This window comes from Capsicum annuum, chromosome 5 (assembly GCF_002878395.1).
Source record: "Capsicum annuum cultivar UCD-10X-F1 chromosome 5, UCD10Xv1.1, whole genome shotgun sequence".
Taxonomy (NCBI): Eukaryota; Viridiplantae; Streptophyta; class Magnoliopsida; order Solanales; family Solanaceae; genus Capsicum; species Capsicum annuum.
Window position 1 is genome coordinate 202246084 of NC_061115.1, and position 19687 is coordinate 202265770.

Below are 19687 nucleotides of genomic sequence, written 5' to 3' on the forward strand. Positions count from 1 at the left end.
TTATAAAATAACTATAAGATGTATTTCATAAATACATATAAAAGAATATTTGTATTAATATGTATTATTAAAATACATTTGTTATATAATTTGTATATTTATTGTTATATTCTTGTCTTGTTAATTAAATTTGTACAAATCATGTATTCACAAAATACATAATGTGTTTGTTGAAATATAATTCTAATATGTATTATGAAAATACATACAGTTTAGATATGTGTTTTTATGCTACCTCTAAGATTTTTATTCGATGTTAAGTTGTATTTGGTAGTCATTAGATTTTTAATGTGATATGTAGTTTTTGTTTGTTGAAATGTATTTTTTACATACTATAATATGTATTTCATAAATACATATAAAAGAATGTTTGTATTAAAATGTATTATTAAAATACATTTGTTATATAATTTGTATATGTGTTGTTATATTCTTGTCTTCTTAATTAAATTTGTATAAATCATGTATTCACAAAATACATAATGTGTTTGTTGAAATATAATTCTAATATGTATTATGAAAATACATACAGTTTAGATATGTGTTTTTATGTTACCTCTAAGATTTTTATTCGATGTTAAATTGTATTTGGTAGTCATTAGATTTTTAATGTGATATGTAGTTCTTCTTTGTTGAAATGTATTTTTTACATACATAGTTGTATTTGTTATTATTCATCTTATAAACTAACTATAAGTTGTATTTCATAAATACATATAAGACACTTTGTATAAACTAGTTTTAAGATGTATTTCATAAATACATATAAGAGACTGTTTTATCATATAAATGAATTTTTTTGTTGTTTAGGTCATTCGTGATCAAATATACATGACATGTGTATTGCCTAAATTTTCTCCTTCTATAGGATGTCAGATGGTCAATGACATTGAAGACCGTATTAAGACAATGTTGATAAAGAGTCAGTACAAGATGTTTTGTACTAAAAATATATTTGGTTTCTTCATGAAGAAGAAAGATTGTGTCGTCCAAGCCAAGTTAGGGAGATGCATTATGTCACTTGAAACTAGGGAAATTTCTACAAGTGCCATAGGCATTCGAGCAAAGGACACAATTCTTCATTTCACTATTAGAGTGTTTGCTTTGGTGACTGGTTTGAATTGTGCTACAAATAAGGATTAATTTGTGTTTGACGAGGAGTGCCCAAATAGAATTATTGATCAATATTTTGATGGTGAGAGCGGCTGTTTCTGACAAAATTTGGGGGAATGATAACGATGAAGGTGCGTTAAAATTTGTTAATTTGTATTTTATTCACGAATTCTTAATATCATCAGTTGATACCGTAGCTATTCCACGCCTCTACTTTGATTTGGTTGAGAGTGATCGCTACAGTGATTATCCGTGGGGATCGGTTGCATTTGAAAAATTAGCTAGAAGCTTTCATAAAAAGTTGAAGTCGAAAGGAAAGTTCTATATGCTTCTTGGAATGTCACTGGCCATTCATATTTGGTTGTACGAGTGTTGTTCAAACGTGCCTCGTAATGTTGCTTCCAAGGTGGATTCTCAAATCCCACATATTTTGAATTGGAAGACAAATTCTCCTAGTCCAAGATATGAAACTCTTATGGGAAGTATGTTTGATGATACAAATGACAAGGTTAGTTTTACTTTTTATCTTTTTTATGTGATGTTGATTATTTTGTAAATATATTTTCTGATCTGGTATATGTGTATATACAACAAATCATTTGTCACTGTATATTCATTATTAGGTTTGAATCATGGTTAAATGATTTATAATGTAATTAATTTTACCATCTAATTTTTTTTTTTCATTATGTTAGTTAAATTGTAGGTTGTTTTTAAGAATATCGAGCCAACAAGAAAGGAGATTTCAGCTTTTCATATACCGAAGAAGCTTGTTCCTGGCTCTGCTAGTCATAATGAAGATGATATTGATTCGAATGATGATTTTCAGGATCCTCCACAAAGACAAAATCAGTTAACCACAAAGAAAAAACATCATGGTGATTCATCAGCTTCACCTGCAAAGAAAAAATTGAAGCCACATCCTAAACGTGTAGATGAGCAGACATCAAAACGGACCCCTCCATCCCGTGCTACAAAGATTCCTTTTGTGAGGACTCCAATTCACAAGCCAATTCAAACAAAAATTACGCTAAATGGAAATAGGAAAGACATAAATCGGCCTGACATTAAAAAATCTATTCCGGTTCAGTCGCCTGCTCCGTCTTCGTTCAGTTCTGAAGATGAAAACGGTGTTGTCTCGAAGAAAGTCTTTGATAAGTTTGTGAAAAGGTAATTTCTCTTTAAGTTTTTGATTAATTTATTTTTTAATTTCTAATTATTTTTTTTATAATTAAGTTATGGCAAGAGTTTAATGATGTCTCTGGCCTAGTGTCTTCTAGGTTTGATCAGATGATGAATGGAATTAATGAAAATAAGGTACAACATATATACATTTACAGCATATGTATTTTTTTACAACTAAGTTGTTATTTAGTATTTGTTTTTGATTTATATTTTCATGTTTTAAACGCGAAGAAACAAGCAAAAGGCAGCGAATCTGATCAGCTACCAACGGATGAAATTGTTAAGAGTACATCACCCCATCAAGCGACTACAAAGTTTGTTCATGATTTTAATAAGAATCCTGAAGGCACATTGGTAAGTAAATTCCGTACATTTATATTCAACTAATTTTATATATACAATTCTAATTTATCATTATAAAAACTAATATTAAAACAGGTTGCTGAAGAGATGGCAGGATATCAAAGCAACAGTATGAATGATGTGTATAATGAGATTGATGGGTATAATGAGGATAATGACATTGTTCTGGTAGAGCATTTTTTTTTTTTTTGGTTAGGTATAGTTATATTGATGAATAATAATTATTTTAATTTTTTATTGTTTCATTTTTGAAAGGAAAAAACTAATATAGATGTGCATGAAGCAAGAGATGTATGTGTCGCTCCGGTATGCTGAATACATATAGGTTAGTTTTTTAGTTCTTCAAAAATATTATTTTATTTAATTTGTATGAACATGTGTAGAACACAAAAACGGTTGATGAAAGTATTGGTGAAGCACAAATATCAGAATCTCAGTTCATATTTTCAGATGACATCCTTATAAGAATTGATCTTGACTCCATAATAAAAGCCAATGTTGAAGTTGAAGATGAGTTCAAGGTATCTAGAATACGTGCATTGATTGCTTTTTTTAATTTGTTAAAAAATGCAACCTTACTAGATCTTTATAAAATTTATACAGAACAAAGAAGGTGTGATCGAGATGAATGTAAATACACCAGCGGAACATGAGTCAGAGGTTAATGGTGTGGATAATTCAAAGTTAGATCAGCAACATAAGAATGCAGTCCACATTCCTGCGGGAGTAAATGATGAAAGCAATGTTGATCAAGATTTTTCTGACTCTCAGATCACTCTTCCGGATGACCTTCTTCCCAGTCTTAATGCGTATGTCAATCTTGAACGAAGTATAATTGTACATCTATCGGCAAATTAAGCACAACAAACGCCAATGCATGTTTCAAGAATTAGGCGATCATCTAGATACAATGAATCACCATTCACAATGAAATTTGATTAGCAGATAGTTAGTACTCTTAACATATTTTTTTAGTTAACAAATTTGCTTACTTTATATATTAAAATTATATTTTTTTCCTAATGGATAGTGAAGTATGAATTTGTATTTTGCTGTTCAGTTGTATTTTTGGACCAACTATAATTGTTTTTAATGAGATATGGTTATATTTTGAAGATTATTTTTTTTCTTTTGAAGTTGGATATTTTAGATATTTTTACTCCGCATTTGTTCATATGTATTTCAGAAATACATCTATTGCAATTTCAAGACATATGATTTAACTTTTGTTTCAGCGATATACTTATTGTTACTTATAATACTACATCATCTTATGTAATTGATTATATTTACATAATTAATTACATAACTTAATAATAAAGTAAGCACGGAAGAGCAACGAAGAACATTCGATCAGAAGCATCCCTTCACATCTCATCCAGTTAATGCGATAGAAGACACTAAGGTCACCAACAAGTTCATGACGTGGCTTTCATTGAATCTTCTTAAATATCATTCGAAGAGGTATACATCTTACAACTTAATAGTACTAACTTTTGTAAATTAATATTATGTAAATTACAGTCTAATATGTATAATGAATAAACAGGAACATCAAAGAAGAACATTATTTAAAGGGAAAGGAAAAAATACCAGTTATCAACTTTAGAATTTTATCTGTTGAAGATAAGAATTGGTTCTATGTTATGGGTACTCCTAGCCAGACGTGGTTAGATAAGGTAAGTGATGTATTATTATGTTGATTTGTATATTGGAATAAATATTAGTTATGTGTTAAATATGAATAATTGTAATTGATTATACTGTTATAGTTGAAAATGTATATTTGTATATACATATGAAGTATGTTATACGTTCACTGATATGTACATGATATTTTCATATGTAAGGTTTAATTTTTTTTATTTATTTATTTAATATTAAGTATGAAATTTATTTATAATGTAGCAAATTGATGTATGCTTGTATTATCTGCGAAAGAAGTCCAAGGATGATCCCAATATCTCATATAAGTTCACCACTGTAGACTGCAATTTCATGAACATTGTGTCACACCCCAAAATTCCATCGGGACGGACTGGCACCCGAAGCCGAGAAGGCCCGGGAGAACCCGTTCAAATACCTGTACTTTCACTTACATGTCACCAAAAATTGGACAGCACTTCGTTGCATATAGAAGGATCTAATTACCTGTATCAGCACAACACGCGCAAATATATATATATATAATACTTGGCCGTCGGGGCCACCACATATACAGATATAACATCACTATATAAACTTCCATGACTTTACCCTTCCTTATGTCTACAAAGCCTCTAGGATATACATGACATAACTAGGGTCAGGACAAACCCCCGCCCACACATGACTCATGTACAATAACAAAACATAAGGAACCGACTCGGAAAGCTCCGAAGCAAACTGGAGCTCACCAACAATAGCTGTATGACCTGGCTCCTACTTGTGCGGTGTATGAGCTGAGGTACCTGTGCCTGCAGCATGAAATGCAGGTCCCCCGTGAGGGACGTCAGTACGAAATATGTACTGAGTATGTAAAACTGTAGATAATCACATATGATATAGGAGCTCAATAGAAATCAGAAACAAGTGAATAAGTCGTAATAGGAGTGGACCACACTTACTAAAACTTGTGACAACCTGTACGTTGTATTTATTCAATCACTTTACCTTCGTTCTTATCGTCTTTGTAATCATTACTGTACTGTACTGTGACCATTAGGCTGCCTCCAGTACATATCAACTGGGATCCACCCATGCTAGGCTTATGCCCCTGGGATACCACCCATAAACACATAAATAGGGATCGACCCATGCTAGGCTTATGCCCCTGGGATACCACCCAATAAGAGAGAACTCCCATCACTTAGTTCAATTAATATTTGAGATTGTTATTTCGGTCGCCACCACATTTTTTATACTTTGAAACAATGATACATCAATAGGAACCAAGTAATACACCTTCTATACAATAACGATGTAATAAAGACTCATTGGTACATCAACAATGTGTTTCAGAATCATCAATATCACAACAATGAAATAAGAGCCTTTTGGTATATCAATGAAACATTTTGACACTTTATAGGATGGAAACAACTTCGTTGGTAACGTAGAACAATACATGTTTTTGGACAACCTCGGAATCTTACTTGATGGAACATTGGTGTTTTCATGCCAAAGAACATTGTTAGAGTATGCTTTACATGCCTCGTTGTTGATTCGGATACCAATTCAACACAACTTCCCGCCTTTACAAATCACTTATCTACAATGAAATGTTTGGCATCTAGTATTAGCAACCCAACACCACAATTCTCTTCCATAATTTCATACTACCAATATTTGCAAAACATTCCAAAAACCAACTTGAACAATAGGTTTATGTGTATATATATATATATATATAATCATCATTTCAATACCACATCATCACACCAAATTCCTTCACAATTCAATATAATCCAACATCATTTCCCAATCATCTTTCAACAACAATCAAATAACATACTTCTTATGCTCACATGCATATATATATATATATATATACATATCCATATAAATAACACCAACATAATTTACATCCTTACCACAAAATGGCCCTTTTGATTTCGAAGTCCTGTTGGCACAAATAAGGGGTGCTTCTCGAAGCCCTCGAGACGGTGAACACAACTACGGAATCAATTTGGATTTTCTACGGTTGAATCACAAGATAATTGGAGTTAAAATTTGGCTAGGGTTTCTTAGTCTTCAATAATGGATGATAAATAATGGATATGAGGCTAAGTATATGTATATAATGACCAATTTTCGTCCATGAGGTGATGGAAAATGACCATATTGCCCTTAAAAATTTAAGTAAATCCGAATCTGTCCATGGTGGACTGTTTTGATAGGCTAAAGTAAATCGGCCATAACTCTTTGCTCCGATATCGGATTTGGGTGAAATTGGTATAGTTAGAAAGATAATTCAAAGATATTTCATTTCATATAAAGTAGGCCACCCAGTTCTTCCTGTACAAGGAGTTATGATCGTTTGAAGTTGACCCTAAAAACCTGTTTTGAGAGGCTAAAGTAAAACGAGTATAACTCCTTACTCAGATGTTGGATTTGGATGAAACCAATTGAATTGGAAAGAAGACTCAAAGATATTTCTTTTGATATGTGGTATCTCTCCTAGTTCATTATATTGAGGGAGTTATGATCGTTCAAAGTTAACCCAAAAAACTGGCAGGCCTCAGTAGTTTGTGTGCAGGAAATTTTCCTGCACATTTACTGTTCACACATCCCGGCCACCGTTTTATAGTTTCGAACGTGCTCGATTATATCTGAAACTTATCCGTTTTTGGAAATCTTTATATCGTTGGAAAGCTTATTCAATAACCTTCGTATGGAACCATCGACGGGAAAATTCCTGTATAAATAAAGTCGATTCCTATACACATATAATCAAACTATACACTTGAAACCATCTCAAAATAATCAATACTCATACTTAAACTCATATATACCTAACTTAGGATCAATACATATACTCCAACACATATAACAATGGCTAATGCACGTAATTAAGTACGGGGTGTTACACATTGTTAGAAGTGTATTTGATGCGTATAAATTGGATGATGCAACTCTTAATGCTGGTGGAAAGAAATATCATCTGAATGAGTACGCAAGTGGATTCCCCATGCATGCTACAGTGCCATGGTATACGGTTGATCATATGTTCATTCCTATTCATGTAAAGGCAAAACATCATTGGGTTCTTGCGGTTATATCTTTCAATCATAGGTGCATATATGTATATGATTCTTTGTCAGCTGCTGGTCATGATGTGGCAGTACTTACTGAAATTGAAAAGTTAGCTAAAAATATACCTATATGTCTCATTAAATGTAAATTCTACGAGAAAAAGGGTATTGACATCGACAATCATCCTAATTACAAATTGAATGATAAGATGGATCCGTTTGGTGTTTCAATTGTGGAGAATGTGCCTCAACAACCAAGTGGCAGCTTGTAAGTAATTAGTATGCATTTTACTTGTATATATACATATGCATTAAACTTTTAACAACTTCTTACTTATTAATGTATGTTTTTGCAGGGATTGTGGCTTATATATGGTTACGTATGCCGAGTGCCTTACTTTTGGTGAAGGTGTTCCATCTGTTGACTTTGACCCAGATCTAATTCGCATAAGATACGCTTCACTGTTGTGGGATTATGATACTAAGAAAGCAAAAGTAAAGGCACAAAGTGATGATGAAGCACCAATGAGGCCTCTTCGGATCACTGAGTTAACAGAAGGCACTGAAGTGGTTGATATTTGATTTGTATTTATTTTGTTGAAGTTAACAACATTTAAGAATAGGTGGATATTTTTTTTTTTGAATATATTATGGGATACATATGTTACTTTAATGGTCCAAGATGGCATGTTAATGTTCCTTTACTGTTATGTTAACTTTTTGATCTTTAATCGTATAATTTCTAATTTTTCATGGTTAGTATATGTCTATGTGAATATTTGTAATAATAAATATGCTTATTCCAGTGAACATATGTATTTTTAACATACATATGCTTATTCGAGTTAACATTTGTACTTTTAACATTACATAAACATTCATTTAACAAATCAATTATGAAGTGAACATATTGCCATTACAGTGAAGCTATGTATTTTCAAAATACATATTACCATTACAGTGAACATATATATTTTAAAAATATATATCACCATGACAGTAAAGATATGTATTTTTAAAATACATATTACCCATAAAATATGCCATTCCAGTTAACAAATGTATTTTATTAACATAAATTATATAATTTCAGTCAGCAAATGTATATTTAAAATACATATACCATTCAAATGAAAATAATCGTTTATAATACATATGTATTTTTATTTGATTTCCATATATACGTTTCTACAAAATACACATTCATACATATGTATTTTTCAAATTTTCATTTGTATTTTTTGAAAGATACACATTATGGTTAATACTAATGTTCGTTTCAGATTGTATTTTCATTTACGTCTAATGTAAACATATTTATTTTTCAAAATAACAATGGCTCCTATTATTCTATATTCAAACCTATTTTTAGTGCAAAGAATATATATATATATATATATATATATATATATATATATATACATATATAATAGAAAATTAATCATTTGAACTATAACAAATTAACAAGTTCAACTTCATAAAAGTACAATATTTGAACACTAACAAATTATCAATATCAATAAAAAGTTCAAAATTCAAAATGAAACAATTCAAATTAAAAAATAAAAATAAAGCAACTGAATTTTCACTAAAAACATGATCAAATGTATCTTTTGTTGTATTTCCTACATGAATGCCTATTGTGACCTTTTTGTCCGCATGAACTACAATAATTTTTACTTTTCTTTCCAAACATATCTCTTCCTGATTTACAGCGCTCCTTCTTTGCAGGTACTCCAGGGAGGCGCTTGTATTTTGGGGACAAAACTACTTCCTCTAATATATCTTGAGGTATCACCCAGTCATCTTTATGTGGTAGAAGATATATAGAAAGATCAAACGTTCTCAGTACAGTTTTTGGCTTGTATAGATTAGAGCAATTTAGTCCTTTTTCAAGATTCTTGCTATTAAGTACAGCACAAGCATGCACACATAGTATCTCATCCAATTGGAATGCATGACAAGAATATTTTTTTTCCTTTAGACAAACTATAAAATGTTTCTCCTTATCGTGGACAGTATAGACGTACTTTGAGACTGGTATAACCTAAAAATATTAATACATAAAAAATACTATAGAAAAAGTAAAATTTGCTACAGATTAGCAAATGTATTTTTTTTCAAAGCAGCAAATGCATATTAATATGTCTAAAGGAGATATATATATTTTTTCATTACAACACATAGATTTGTTATAAATTTAATAATTTGTATATTAAGATATGTTTCATACAACATATCAAAATTCAAGAAGATATAATATTAAATAATTATATTTATTTTATCATACCTTCATACGTTTACACTCTGCTTGATTTTGTTGGAGAATTGCTTGAAATTTTTCAATAATATCCGTGCGTGTGTACAATGCCTCCTGTCTGTTTTCACAGTTCCATACTTCCTCTAAAAAATCGTATATTGGAAGTTCTCTAGCTGATACCAATGCAGCATTAATTGACTCTGCAATATTTGATGTTAAGGTCCATCCCCTATGAACTGTTGCATATGACCTAGCCCACTTATCGTATTCCGCCAACTCCAAGTAATTCTTCACCCTAACATCAACTAACTCCTCTTTCTCCATTAAATTATGAAATTCAGACTTTGAGTATGATTTCGCCATGGTATAGAAGATTTCCGACAATGCATCATGTGACTTCCTAATTTTTTTCACATTACCCCATAGATGCCACATACAAGAGTAATGTGGTACATTATTGTACACACCAGCAACAGCTTTTATAATGCTTGGGTTACGATCGAAAACTACACACATATGTTCTCTTTCACCGTATGCTTCCTTTAGATTCTGAAAGAACCATGTCCAGGATGCATTATTTTTAGAATCTACTATTCCATATGCCAATAGAAATATATGGCCTGAACATGAAACAAATACATTAAAAGTATGATATATATAGACATTAAAAAAATCATATGTATTTTTCAAATACATACAGCTGGAAACAAGTTTAACTAGAATTTAACACATAAACATATCTCATACCTATAATACATATAAATATATTTGGAACCATATCCTTCTCCCAATCAACATCCACAAAAAATGGAATAGGTACTCTATAAAAATATATAACTTACCGATTATGTGAATGAAATTTATTTCATAAACATAATTCACAACTTTAATATAAATTCATATATATAAAACATAACAAATAAATAGTTCAAAGATAAATATGTTGCACATATATATAATAAACACATACATCTTTTCATAGAGTCAAATACATTTCGAGAATAGCTTACCGGCTCTATCCATGGTACATGCAGCTACAAATGTGCCATTATACAGTCCTCTAAGATAACTTGCATCAACAACTATCACAGGTCTACAGTGATTGAACCCTTGTATGAATGTAGTTAGTGCGACAAAAATATACAAAAACTCATTATCTTCATGCTTTTTCATTCGTATATGTGAACCTAGGTAACTAGTGTTCAAAACATGAATGTATGCAGGTAGTTTTTCGTATGATGCCGATGGTTTCCCTCTCAAATCTTAAAGTGCTTGTTCCTTAGCTCGCCAATACATAATATACATCAAATCCATACTAAGGTCTTTCTTCACGTCACTTCTGATTTCAGTCGCACTGTACTATCTTTTGTGGTTTTTAAATTTTTATTTCACCATACCTCCAATCAACTTACTAGTAGCATGAAACTTAGGATAAATCTTATCCTTTATCGGACAAGTGTGTTCACGTAAGAATTCTCTATCACAAAACATTCCTTATTTGTTGATATCAAATGCACGAAATGAAAAATCACAATTACGTGATTTGCATATTAATGTGTAACTGCAAAAAAAAAAAGATGAAATGCAATTTACAACATATAAAAAAAATTAATCTATATGTATTTTTTAAATACATATGTTGTAATACAATTTAACAATAAGAAAACAACAAATTTTATATACATGAAAAACTTACCAGGTTTTACTTGATCTAATAGATCGTGATTGAAACTTCTCTCGAATCGTGTAATCCTTCATCACAGATTTTAACACCCTTTTCAAGATATAAACTTGTTCAGCCTCAATATGTTTGTGATGTGGGTCCGAGATAATTACTTTAGTTGCATCAATATCCAATACATCCGATCATTCATCTAAATTAGTAACTATCAATGCTCTTTCAGTACTTGTATTCACAACGTTACGCGTAGTGATAGACAGATTCATACTTGCAGTGTTACATATTGATGAACTAACCAATTCATTGAGACTATCCTTTTCTGAAACACTTATGTACAAGGGCAAAGTACTCATTGCCTTTACCTTCCTTTTCTGCATAATGTAAACCTTCAAACCCATGTCATTATGTATACGTATTTTACCTTCAATATCTGTTAACTGATATTCAATTTGAATGTTTTTGCGTGTCAAATCGACATCCATGTGCGAAGCTAGTACTTCGCGCAGTTGGTTGTATGAATTGTTTATGCTCAACAATATTGCATCATTGATGTAATCTTTATATTGTTGTTCAATGTTGTTCATACTACCTGTATATTTAATGAGAACAGGTATGCTTTCCATCATCAAGGTCCAGAACACTACAAAATATTAAATACAAATTCAATTATATAATATGTACTGCATACAATTAATAATTTGTATATACACAACCAAAAAAAAATTTCACGGAAAATTAATTTTTCATCAGAATAATGTGTATCATTTACTACAATTTAAATTTAGAATTTAAGAAGTTTAATTTAGTTTCATACATACATAACAAAAAGAAAATCTTTGATTTTTGAGAAAAAAAATATTTGAAAAATATTTTCACCCATAACTTATATAATTCAAAATACAATATATAAAATTTTCAACTTCCTGATCATTAACCCATATTGTTATTAACTTTCCATAAACATGATCTAAAAATTTTATTTAACCATACCTATAATCGTGGAGTTGATTATTCAAATATTCTTCTTAAAATACAGAGTTTATCAATGATATTTTAATCTCTTAATTTTTTTTAAATGCTTTTACGTGATGTATATGGAAAATGATTTTTGAATTTCAAATTGTGAATTAACGGTTAAGGTAAAAAAAAAAGAGTCATTAATGATAAAGGTATCTGTTAATTAAATGTTGCTTAAAATAAGGAACAGTTTTATCCCTTAATTTACTCTAACTGAGTAGAGTTTAATAAGGAACGTTTAAACATATTTGTATATGTATTTTTATAGCAACCTTTTACTAAAATACAAAATACATATTGCTATTTTTCATAATTTTGAAACTGTTGCTATAAAAGTTATAATTATGGCTCTACAGTTGCTATTTCTGAAATTTTCTCATTAAATTATTCAAAGATAAAATAAATTAAAAATGGTCAACAAATACGATGCTGACACGTGTTCTGTCGTTAATGAGAAGAGATATTTGTATCTTTTCATTAACGACTGTTGGGAAAAATTAACTATTTTTTCCTTCCCTTCCGAATCGCTTTCAAGCAGAAAATAACAGAGAAATTAAAAAGAATAATAACATAAAGATTTAACGTGGAAAACTCCCCAATTGGAGAAAAACACGGGCCTCCCAGAAAAATATTCACTATATGAAAATTATTACACCATACAAAACACAATATTTTTCTCACACACCCTCATTTCCTAAAATACTATTCTCAAAGAGATCTCCAAGAGAACTATCTCTAAATCTCTTTAATAGTTAACAAGGAAAAGAATATTTTGTGTGTTTCAACAATGAAGGAGGTGAAGTTTATTTATAACTCTCAACCTCCTCCCAAACCAAGTAGATTTTCGATGTGGCAGGTAAAACTTTTCTTTCTTCAAAAACTTCAACAAATCTCCACCTTTTGAAGAGAAGAAAATTCAATCCGTTGACCCTTTATAGTTGTCCAGCTACACATAACAAAATCAGTTCTCCACCTGACTCTAAATTCGGCCAACCATGTGTGACTGCAACTTTCACATTGTCTGCTACTGACAATCATAATTCTAAATTCAAGAATTATGATACCCCCACTATAAAGATTACCTTCACTGAGATTAAAAAAACAATCCAAGAATTTTCACTTGAAATTACTTCCCAATTTCAAGAATTTTATTTTCGGCACATGTCGAAAAAACCTGCTAATAACTTATGGTGCAACCCTCTTGTTGATTTCTTGAGAGTTCATTAGCCATCGACATCCTTTCCACCACACATTTTGCATCACCTATCAACCAATGTCAATGTGCAAACTTGTGGACCAGCTACCAATTAAACATTCTCTTCTATGGCAATTCTAAAGGTAGCATTCATGCCATGAGGATTTTCATCTTTCTTACAAAGAAATATCATCCCAATGTTCTTGGGAGACAACATTGGCAGCATTTTCTTTGGAACTTCCAGCCGAACTAGTCCCATTATTTGGACAATTATTTTAAACATGTCTCGATTGTTTACAATTCCAGCAGATGGCCTTCTTCTTGGAGCTTTGCTTTCATTTTCCTTTAACAACAAGAGCTAAATCTTCTAGATATTTTTCATCTCCATTCTTCAATATTTTTTCCTCAGAAATCAATTTGCTTGTCACTTCTGAGAAAATCACAGTTTCCTTCCCATACATTAAAATAGGTTGCATGTGCTTGTAGGAAGATGAAAGAGACCAGATGAGTCAAAGTGCCTTGTCTTCATCGTCAATTTTCACTCCAATAGATTCCAATTCAGAAACAATCTCATTCAAGACACTCAGATAATCAGAAATAGTTGTACCTTCAGCCATTTGCAATTTATGAAATTGCTCCTTCAAATATAACCTATTTGAAATACTTTTGGTTTGGTACAATTCTTCAAGTTTCTCCCACAACTCCTTTGTTGTAGACAATCCAATCACATTAGCAAGAACATTTTTAGCTAAACACAAGCGAATTTGACTTATTGCTTTCAAGTCTAACTCTTCCCATTCTTCATCACTAATTTTTGATTTTTCTGTGTCTTTACTGCTTTCAGATTTTTCTGAATCCTTATCACCTTTTCCGCTAGTTGGTCTCTCTTTCAATACCTTGTGTAATCCAGATTGGATTAAACACATCCTTGACTTGCACTTGCCACAAGCCAAAATTAATTCTCCCATCAAATTTCTCAATCTCAAATTTTGTCCCCATCTTGTTTATCAGTACTAATAAATGGACAATAGTAATGTAAAAACCCACTAAATTAGTTCCCAGGAAAGAGAGGTGGATCACAAGGGATACACTTAAGTACCAAGTCTTTCCTTAGCCAGAACCTCTTTAGATTGTACTTATTCCCACTATTACCAAATATATAAGTACCCCAAAGTAACTCCACAAAAATAGCAAACTCCACCGGAATCAGACTCCACTTGTTACTCCACCGGGACAAAACTTCTTCTTGAGAACAATAATTCTAATTCAGAAATTTTTTCTGATGTGAAAGATCAGACAAAGCAGCAACCACACAGCATACTAAAATTTCAAAAGAATTATTCCACACCGAAGGCTCTGATACCACTTGTTGGAAAAAATCGACTATTTTTTCTGCCCCTTCTGGACCGCTTTCAAGCAGAAAATAACAAAGAAATTAAAGAGAATAACAACACAAAGATTTAACGTGGAAAACTCCTCAATTGGAGAAAAACCACGGGCCTCCCAGAAAAATATTCACTATATGGAAATTATTACATCATACAAGACACAATATTTTTCTCACACACCCTCACTTCCTAAAATACTATTCTCAAAGAGATCTCCAAGAGAATTATCGCTAAACCTCTTTAATAGTAAACAAGGAAAAGAATATTTTTGTGTGTTTCAACAATGAAGGAGGTGGAGTTTATTTATAACTCTCAACCTCCTCCCAAACCAAGTAGATTTTCGATGTGGGAGGCAAAACTTTTCTTTCTTCAAAAACTTCAACAATGACAAAGGTATATTTGCACCCAAATTATGACGGAGGATATATTTATACTAATTATTAAACTTTGAGGATATATTTGTACCTTTTCATTAACGATAAGGATATATTTATATCCAAAGTATGATGGAAGGTATATTTATACCATTTATTAAAGTTCGAAAATATATTTTTACATTAAGCTAGTCATAATTGATACAATAGTTGTGATATGATTAAAAGAGGCATGAGTTTGAAATGTGAAGTAAAATCTTATAAAAATGCAAGATATAAATGTATACAACAATTTTTCATGATTCAACCTTTTCTCAACCTCATGGCAAAAGCTTAGCCTTTTCATATACGAATGATAATGCACACGTTCGTAATCAAATATGTAGTGACTTTATGAGAGTGGTTCATGCATTTATGGAGGTGACTGTTGTTGTCTTCTTTCTACTTATGTTTTGATTTCAATTTGGCGATTGTTACTCCATAAGTATGACTGGTTGGGACGTGCCCAACAAACTACTAACGATATTAAATATATCATAAAAAAATATTTTATTCAAATATGTATACATATTTAGTGAATTTTATATATGAGATATAAATTAAAATATATCGCCTTCCTATAAATTTGTAGCTTGTGCTCTTAAGTTCCTCATTTACATTAAGTATTTCTATATTCCATTCGGAGTTTGTTACTCATTTTGGAGCTATACGAATTCAGGTTTATACCAAAAAGTCACACATTAGTGGTAAAACATTCCTTTACAATTTACTAGATAAGTCTATTTTATTTTATTTTTTGAATTCAAAATTGATTAATAAAGATAGTTATCATTCTATTAAGATCTAGTTGGATGATTTAGTGATATTAGTGACGACGGAATATACAACAATGCATGAGCGCCGTCTTTTAACTTTCTGTAAGTGACCTGTCATCCTCCTTAAGCTTGCAAAATACTTCTGTTAATTAATTAATCCAACCACTAAGATAATTTAAAATATTATAATTAATTGATTTTAGCTTGTTTTCTAATCCCTCCGTTTCATATTAGTTGGTCCCTATTGACTTGGCATATTCATTAAGAAAATATTAATTAGGGGTTTATTTTATTAAATTAGCCTTATTAATTATGCTTTAAAAATATAAATTTGAGTAAATATATTTTGTTTAGTTATTTAAGTTAAGGATAGTATTGGAAGAATATAATAAAATTTTGTGAAAGAGAGAAATAACTAAATTGAATAAAAATATTTTTAGAAAGAGAGGGAGTAAGAGATTCCACTAAAGAGTTGAGTATACATTATTAATGCCCAGAATGATCCTCAAAACCGTCATTTCAGATTGGTCGGCGTATTACATTTAATTTAATAATCCAATTAGGAATATATATATAAAAACCAAAATCAGTATACAGTAGTATCTACCAATCATATTATACGTAAAACAAATAGTATTATTTAATGGTTTGACTGTGTAGTTACACTTGATATATGCTGTCTCTTCATTAATTAATAATAGTATTAAATTAAGATAGCAAAGTTTCAGGAGAAAATTGAAGGAAATGTGTATTTTAAGTTTTGAACGAAGGATTGTTGATATTGACCAATTTAAAGGGTCAAACATCATTAGAAAATTTGATTAAATTAATTGTGGATTTGATTAATATTTTTAATACTTTTTAATATTTTTAAAAATATAAATCAACTCCTCTCTTTCGACAGCTTCTCTCAACTCTCTTCCAACCAACAATTCTGTAAATTTCTCCTTTCAATCCTCGGCGAATTCAACCTCCGATGACAAATAGTTAGGCTTCGAGTTTCTTTTCAACTTCAACATGATAGCCTTGTTCTCCGGCCACAACAGTTTCGAATTCTTCAACCTTCAATTGACGTGACAGCCTTGCTCTCCGGCCACAACAGCTTCGAATTCTTCATCGTTCCTTTTCCTCCTTCATAGTTAAAAATATATGGTCTTTTTAGTTTTGAAGAAAACGAGGAACTTGAGCCAACTTCTCTTATAGTATTGGTTAACAATTTCAATATTTGTTTCTTTAATTTTAAATGTGATATGAATAAAACCCTAATTTATGGTATTTCTTCTCTTCTCTTTTGGAAGTGAATCATGATTTTTTGTTGTTTGTTGCATTTTTTTGAAGTTTGATTTTTGTTATTTGTGTTTACACAAACAAAACAACGATTTGGTTTGATTTGTTCTGTTTTTGTTCTTGGTAAAATGGTATTGTTTTTTTTTGTTGAACAAAATCGTGTTGCTGTTGTTTTTTCTCCAACAAATTATCCATCTGGTGCAACATATTAAATATCTGATGCAACAGATTTATCATATGATGCAACAGATAAACCATCTGATGTAACAGAGGAACCATCAAATTAAAATTCTGATGCAACAGATTAATTATCTGATGCAACAGAGGAACCATTGGATAAAAAATCTGATGCAACAAATTTAGCATATGATGCAATAGTTTAACTATCTGATGTAACATATTAACCATATGTTGCAACAGATTAAACATTGGATAAAACATCTGATGCAACAAATTAACCATCTTATGCAACGGAAGGACCATTGGATTAATGATCTGATGTAATAGATGAACCTCCTATTGGATAAAATCCTATCAACTCTTCCAACAAGACATGTCCAAGACTTGATTTTTCCAACTGATCATTCATCTGTCGCGATAGACGACCCTTTTGTTGGAAGAAATCTAAATAATATTATTGACCATTGATAGATGTTCCTACAGATCACTCATGTGTTGCATCATATGTGTGACCTATTGCATAGACCATTTATCTTTCTCAACAGATGAGTGAACTATTTTGTATTGTCACAACAGATTACTCAGTCGTTGCTGCAGGTTAGTTAATTATTTTGACAAATCACTCATATGTTACAATACATGTGTGATCTGTTGCACAGACCATTTATCTTTCTCAATAGATGAGTGATATGTTTTGTATCATCGCAACAGATTACTCAGCCATTGCTACAGGTTATTTAACTGTTTCAACAGATCACTTATATGTTGCAATAGATGATGTTGCAACAGATGTGTGATCTGCTACACAGATCATTCATTTTTCTCAACAGATGAGTGATATATTTTGTATTGTTGTAACAAATGACTCATCCATTGCAACAAATTATTTAACTGTTCTAACAGATCGCTCATATGTCACAACAATGTGTGATCTATTGCACAGATAATTCATTTGTCTTAAAAGATAAGTGACATATTTTGTATTATTGTAACAGATTACTCATCCGCTTTAATAGGTTGGTTATATAGTGCAACAGATATACTACCTGGTACAACAGATTGGTGATCTGTTGGAACTGTTATTTTACTATTTTGCTTATTTGATTTACTGTTATCCTTTTTTAACAATGCATTAATCAATTGTAATATATTTTTTTATGTTCCGGTTAGTTTTAGATAATATGGTTCCCAAAAGAACAGAAATCGAATCAAGTCCAAGTAAAGGAATAAGTGAAGCAGCTAGGCTACATCCATACTCTATCAGTTTGCTTTACAAGCGTTATCTCAATCGGGAGCAGAATATGATAAACACGAGGAGGAGGAATATTTCAAAAGAGATGATCTAAATGCTAATAGCCCTTCCATAAAAGAGTTGGTCAAAGCCTTCAGCATTGATTGTTATCTTGTGAGAATGCAGTGCGATGGTGCCACAAATTTAATGAGTGATTTCACGGTTAAGTCAGCCATGGGAAAATCTTTTGAAGCTTTCAAAAAAATACTCCGAGAATAAAAATTAGATGCCTATTTCAGGGACAGATGCTTTGGAAAATATCTTGATTTGCTGGAGGACAATAATGCCCGTTTCCAAATGAAAATGGTATATGAACTTCTCAAGTGTAGGTTTATGTATGAAAACAAAGATAAGATGGATGAGTTGTGGATAAATTACTATGGCGTGCCTATTTGTTTTGGTTGGAAGGAGTTTGTCATAGTTACTGGACTAAAATGTTAACTTCTTTCTCAAGTTATACCTATTCTAACCCAAAAAAGCACCCCGCACATCTAAAAAGGGTAACGGCAAGTCGTGTGATCGTGATGACCTGGTGTCCATTATTGGTCCAAGCTTCAAAAATAAAAATTTGATAGAAGCATTGAAAGGTAAATGACTTTCAAAGAAGCACAAGCAGTCATTGTGCTTGGTTTGGTTTGTACATAATATTCTTTGGACAAGAGACGTTAACAACAATATGAGTGTTGATTTAATAAAGCTCTCTGAGAATCTTGAGGCATTTAACAGCTATCCTTGGGGTTATGAAAGCTTCAAAATGACTGTCAAATATATGTTGACTCCGTTAGAGCCAAAGACAGTCAACTTA

The 19687-nt window shown here is 31.1% G+C and overlaps 1 protein-coding gene across 1 annotated transcript; it reads right to left on the bottom strand.

Moving 5' to 3' along the window:
* Nucleotides 1–8994: 8994 nt before the first annotated feature.
* Nucleotides 8995–13806, bottom strand: LOC107872041. The gene is made up of 6 exons (XM_047412243.1): nt 13728–13806; nt 11632–11924; nt 11193–11215; nt 10665–10747; nt 9685–10274; nt 8995–9441 (listed from the first exon to the last, which is right to left on the bottom strand). Exons 1-6 carry the CDS (start codon nt 13804–13806, stop codon nt 8995–8997), a joined length of 1515 nt encoding a protein of 504 aa, XP_047268199.1.
* Nucleotides 13807–19687: the final 5881 nt, after the last annotated feature.

What these genes read in the sequence shown, in the direction of transcription:
- LOC107872041 (XM_047412243.1), bottom strand. Translation starts at nt 13,806, where the DNA reads ATGGGACTAGTTCGGCTGGAAGTTCCAAAGAAAATGCTGCCAATGTTG. An exon ending in ATGTACCATGGATAGAGCCG is followed by an intron (nt 10,275 to 10,664) that starts GTAAGCTATTCT and finishes TTTCATGTTCAG; the next exon opens with GCCATATATTTCTATTGGCA. An exon ending in CAGAGTGTAAACGTATGAAG is followed by an intron (nt 9,442 to 9,684) that starts GTATGATAAAAT and finishes TAATATTTTTAG; the next exon opens with GTTATACCAGTCTCAAAGTA.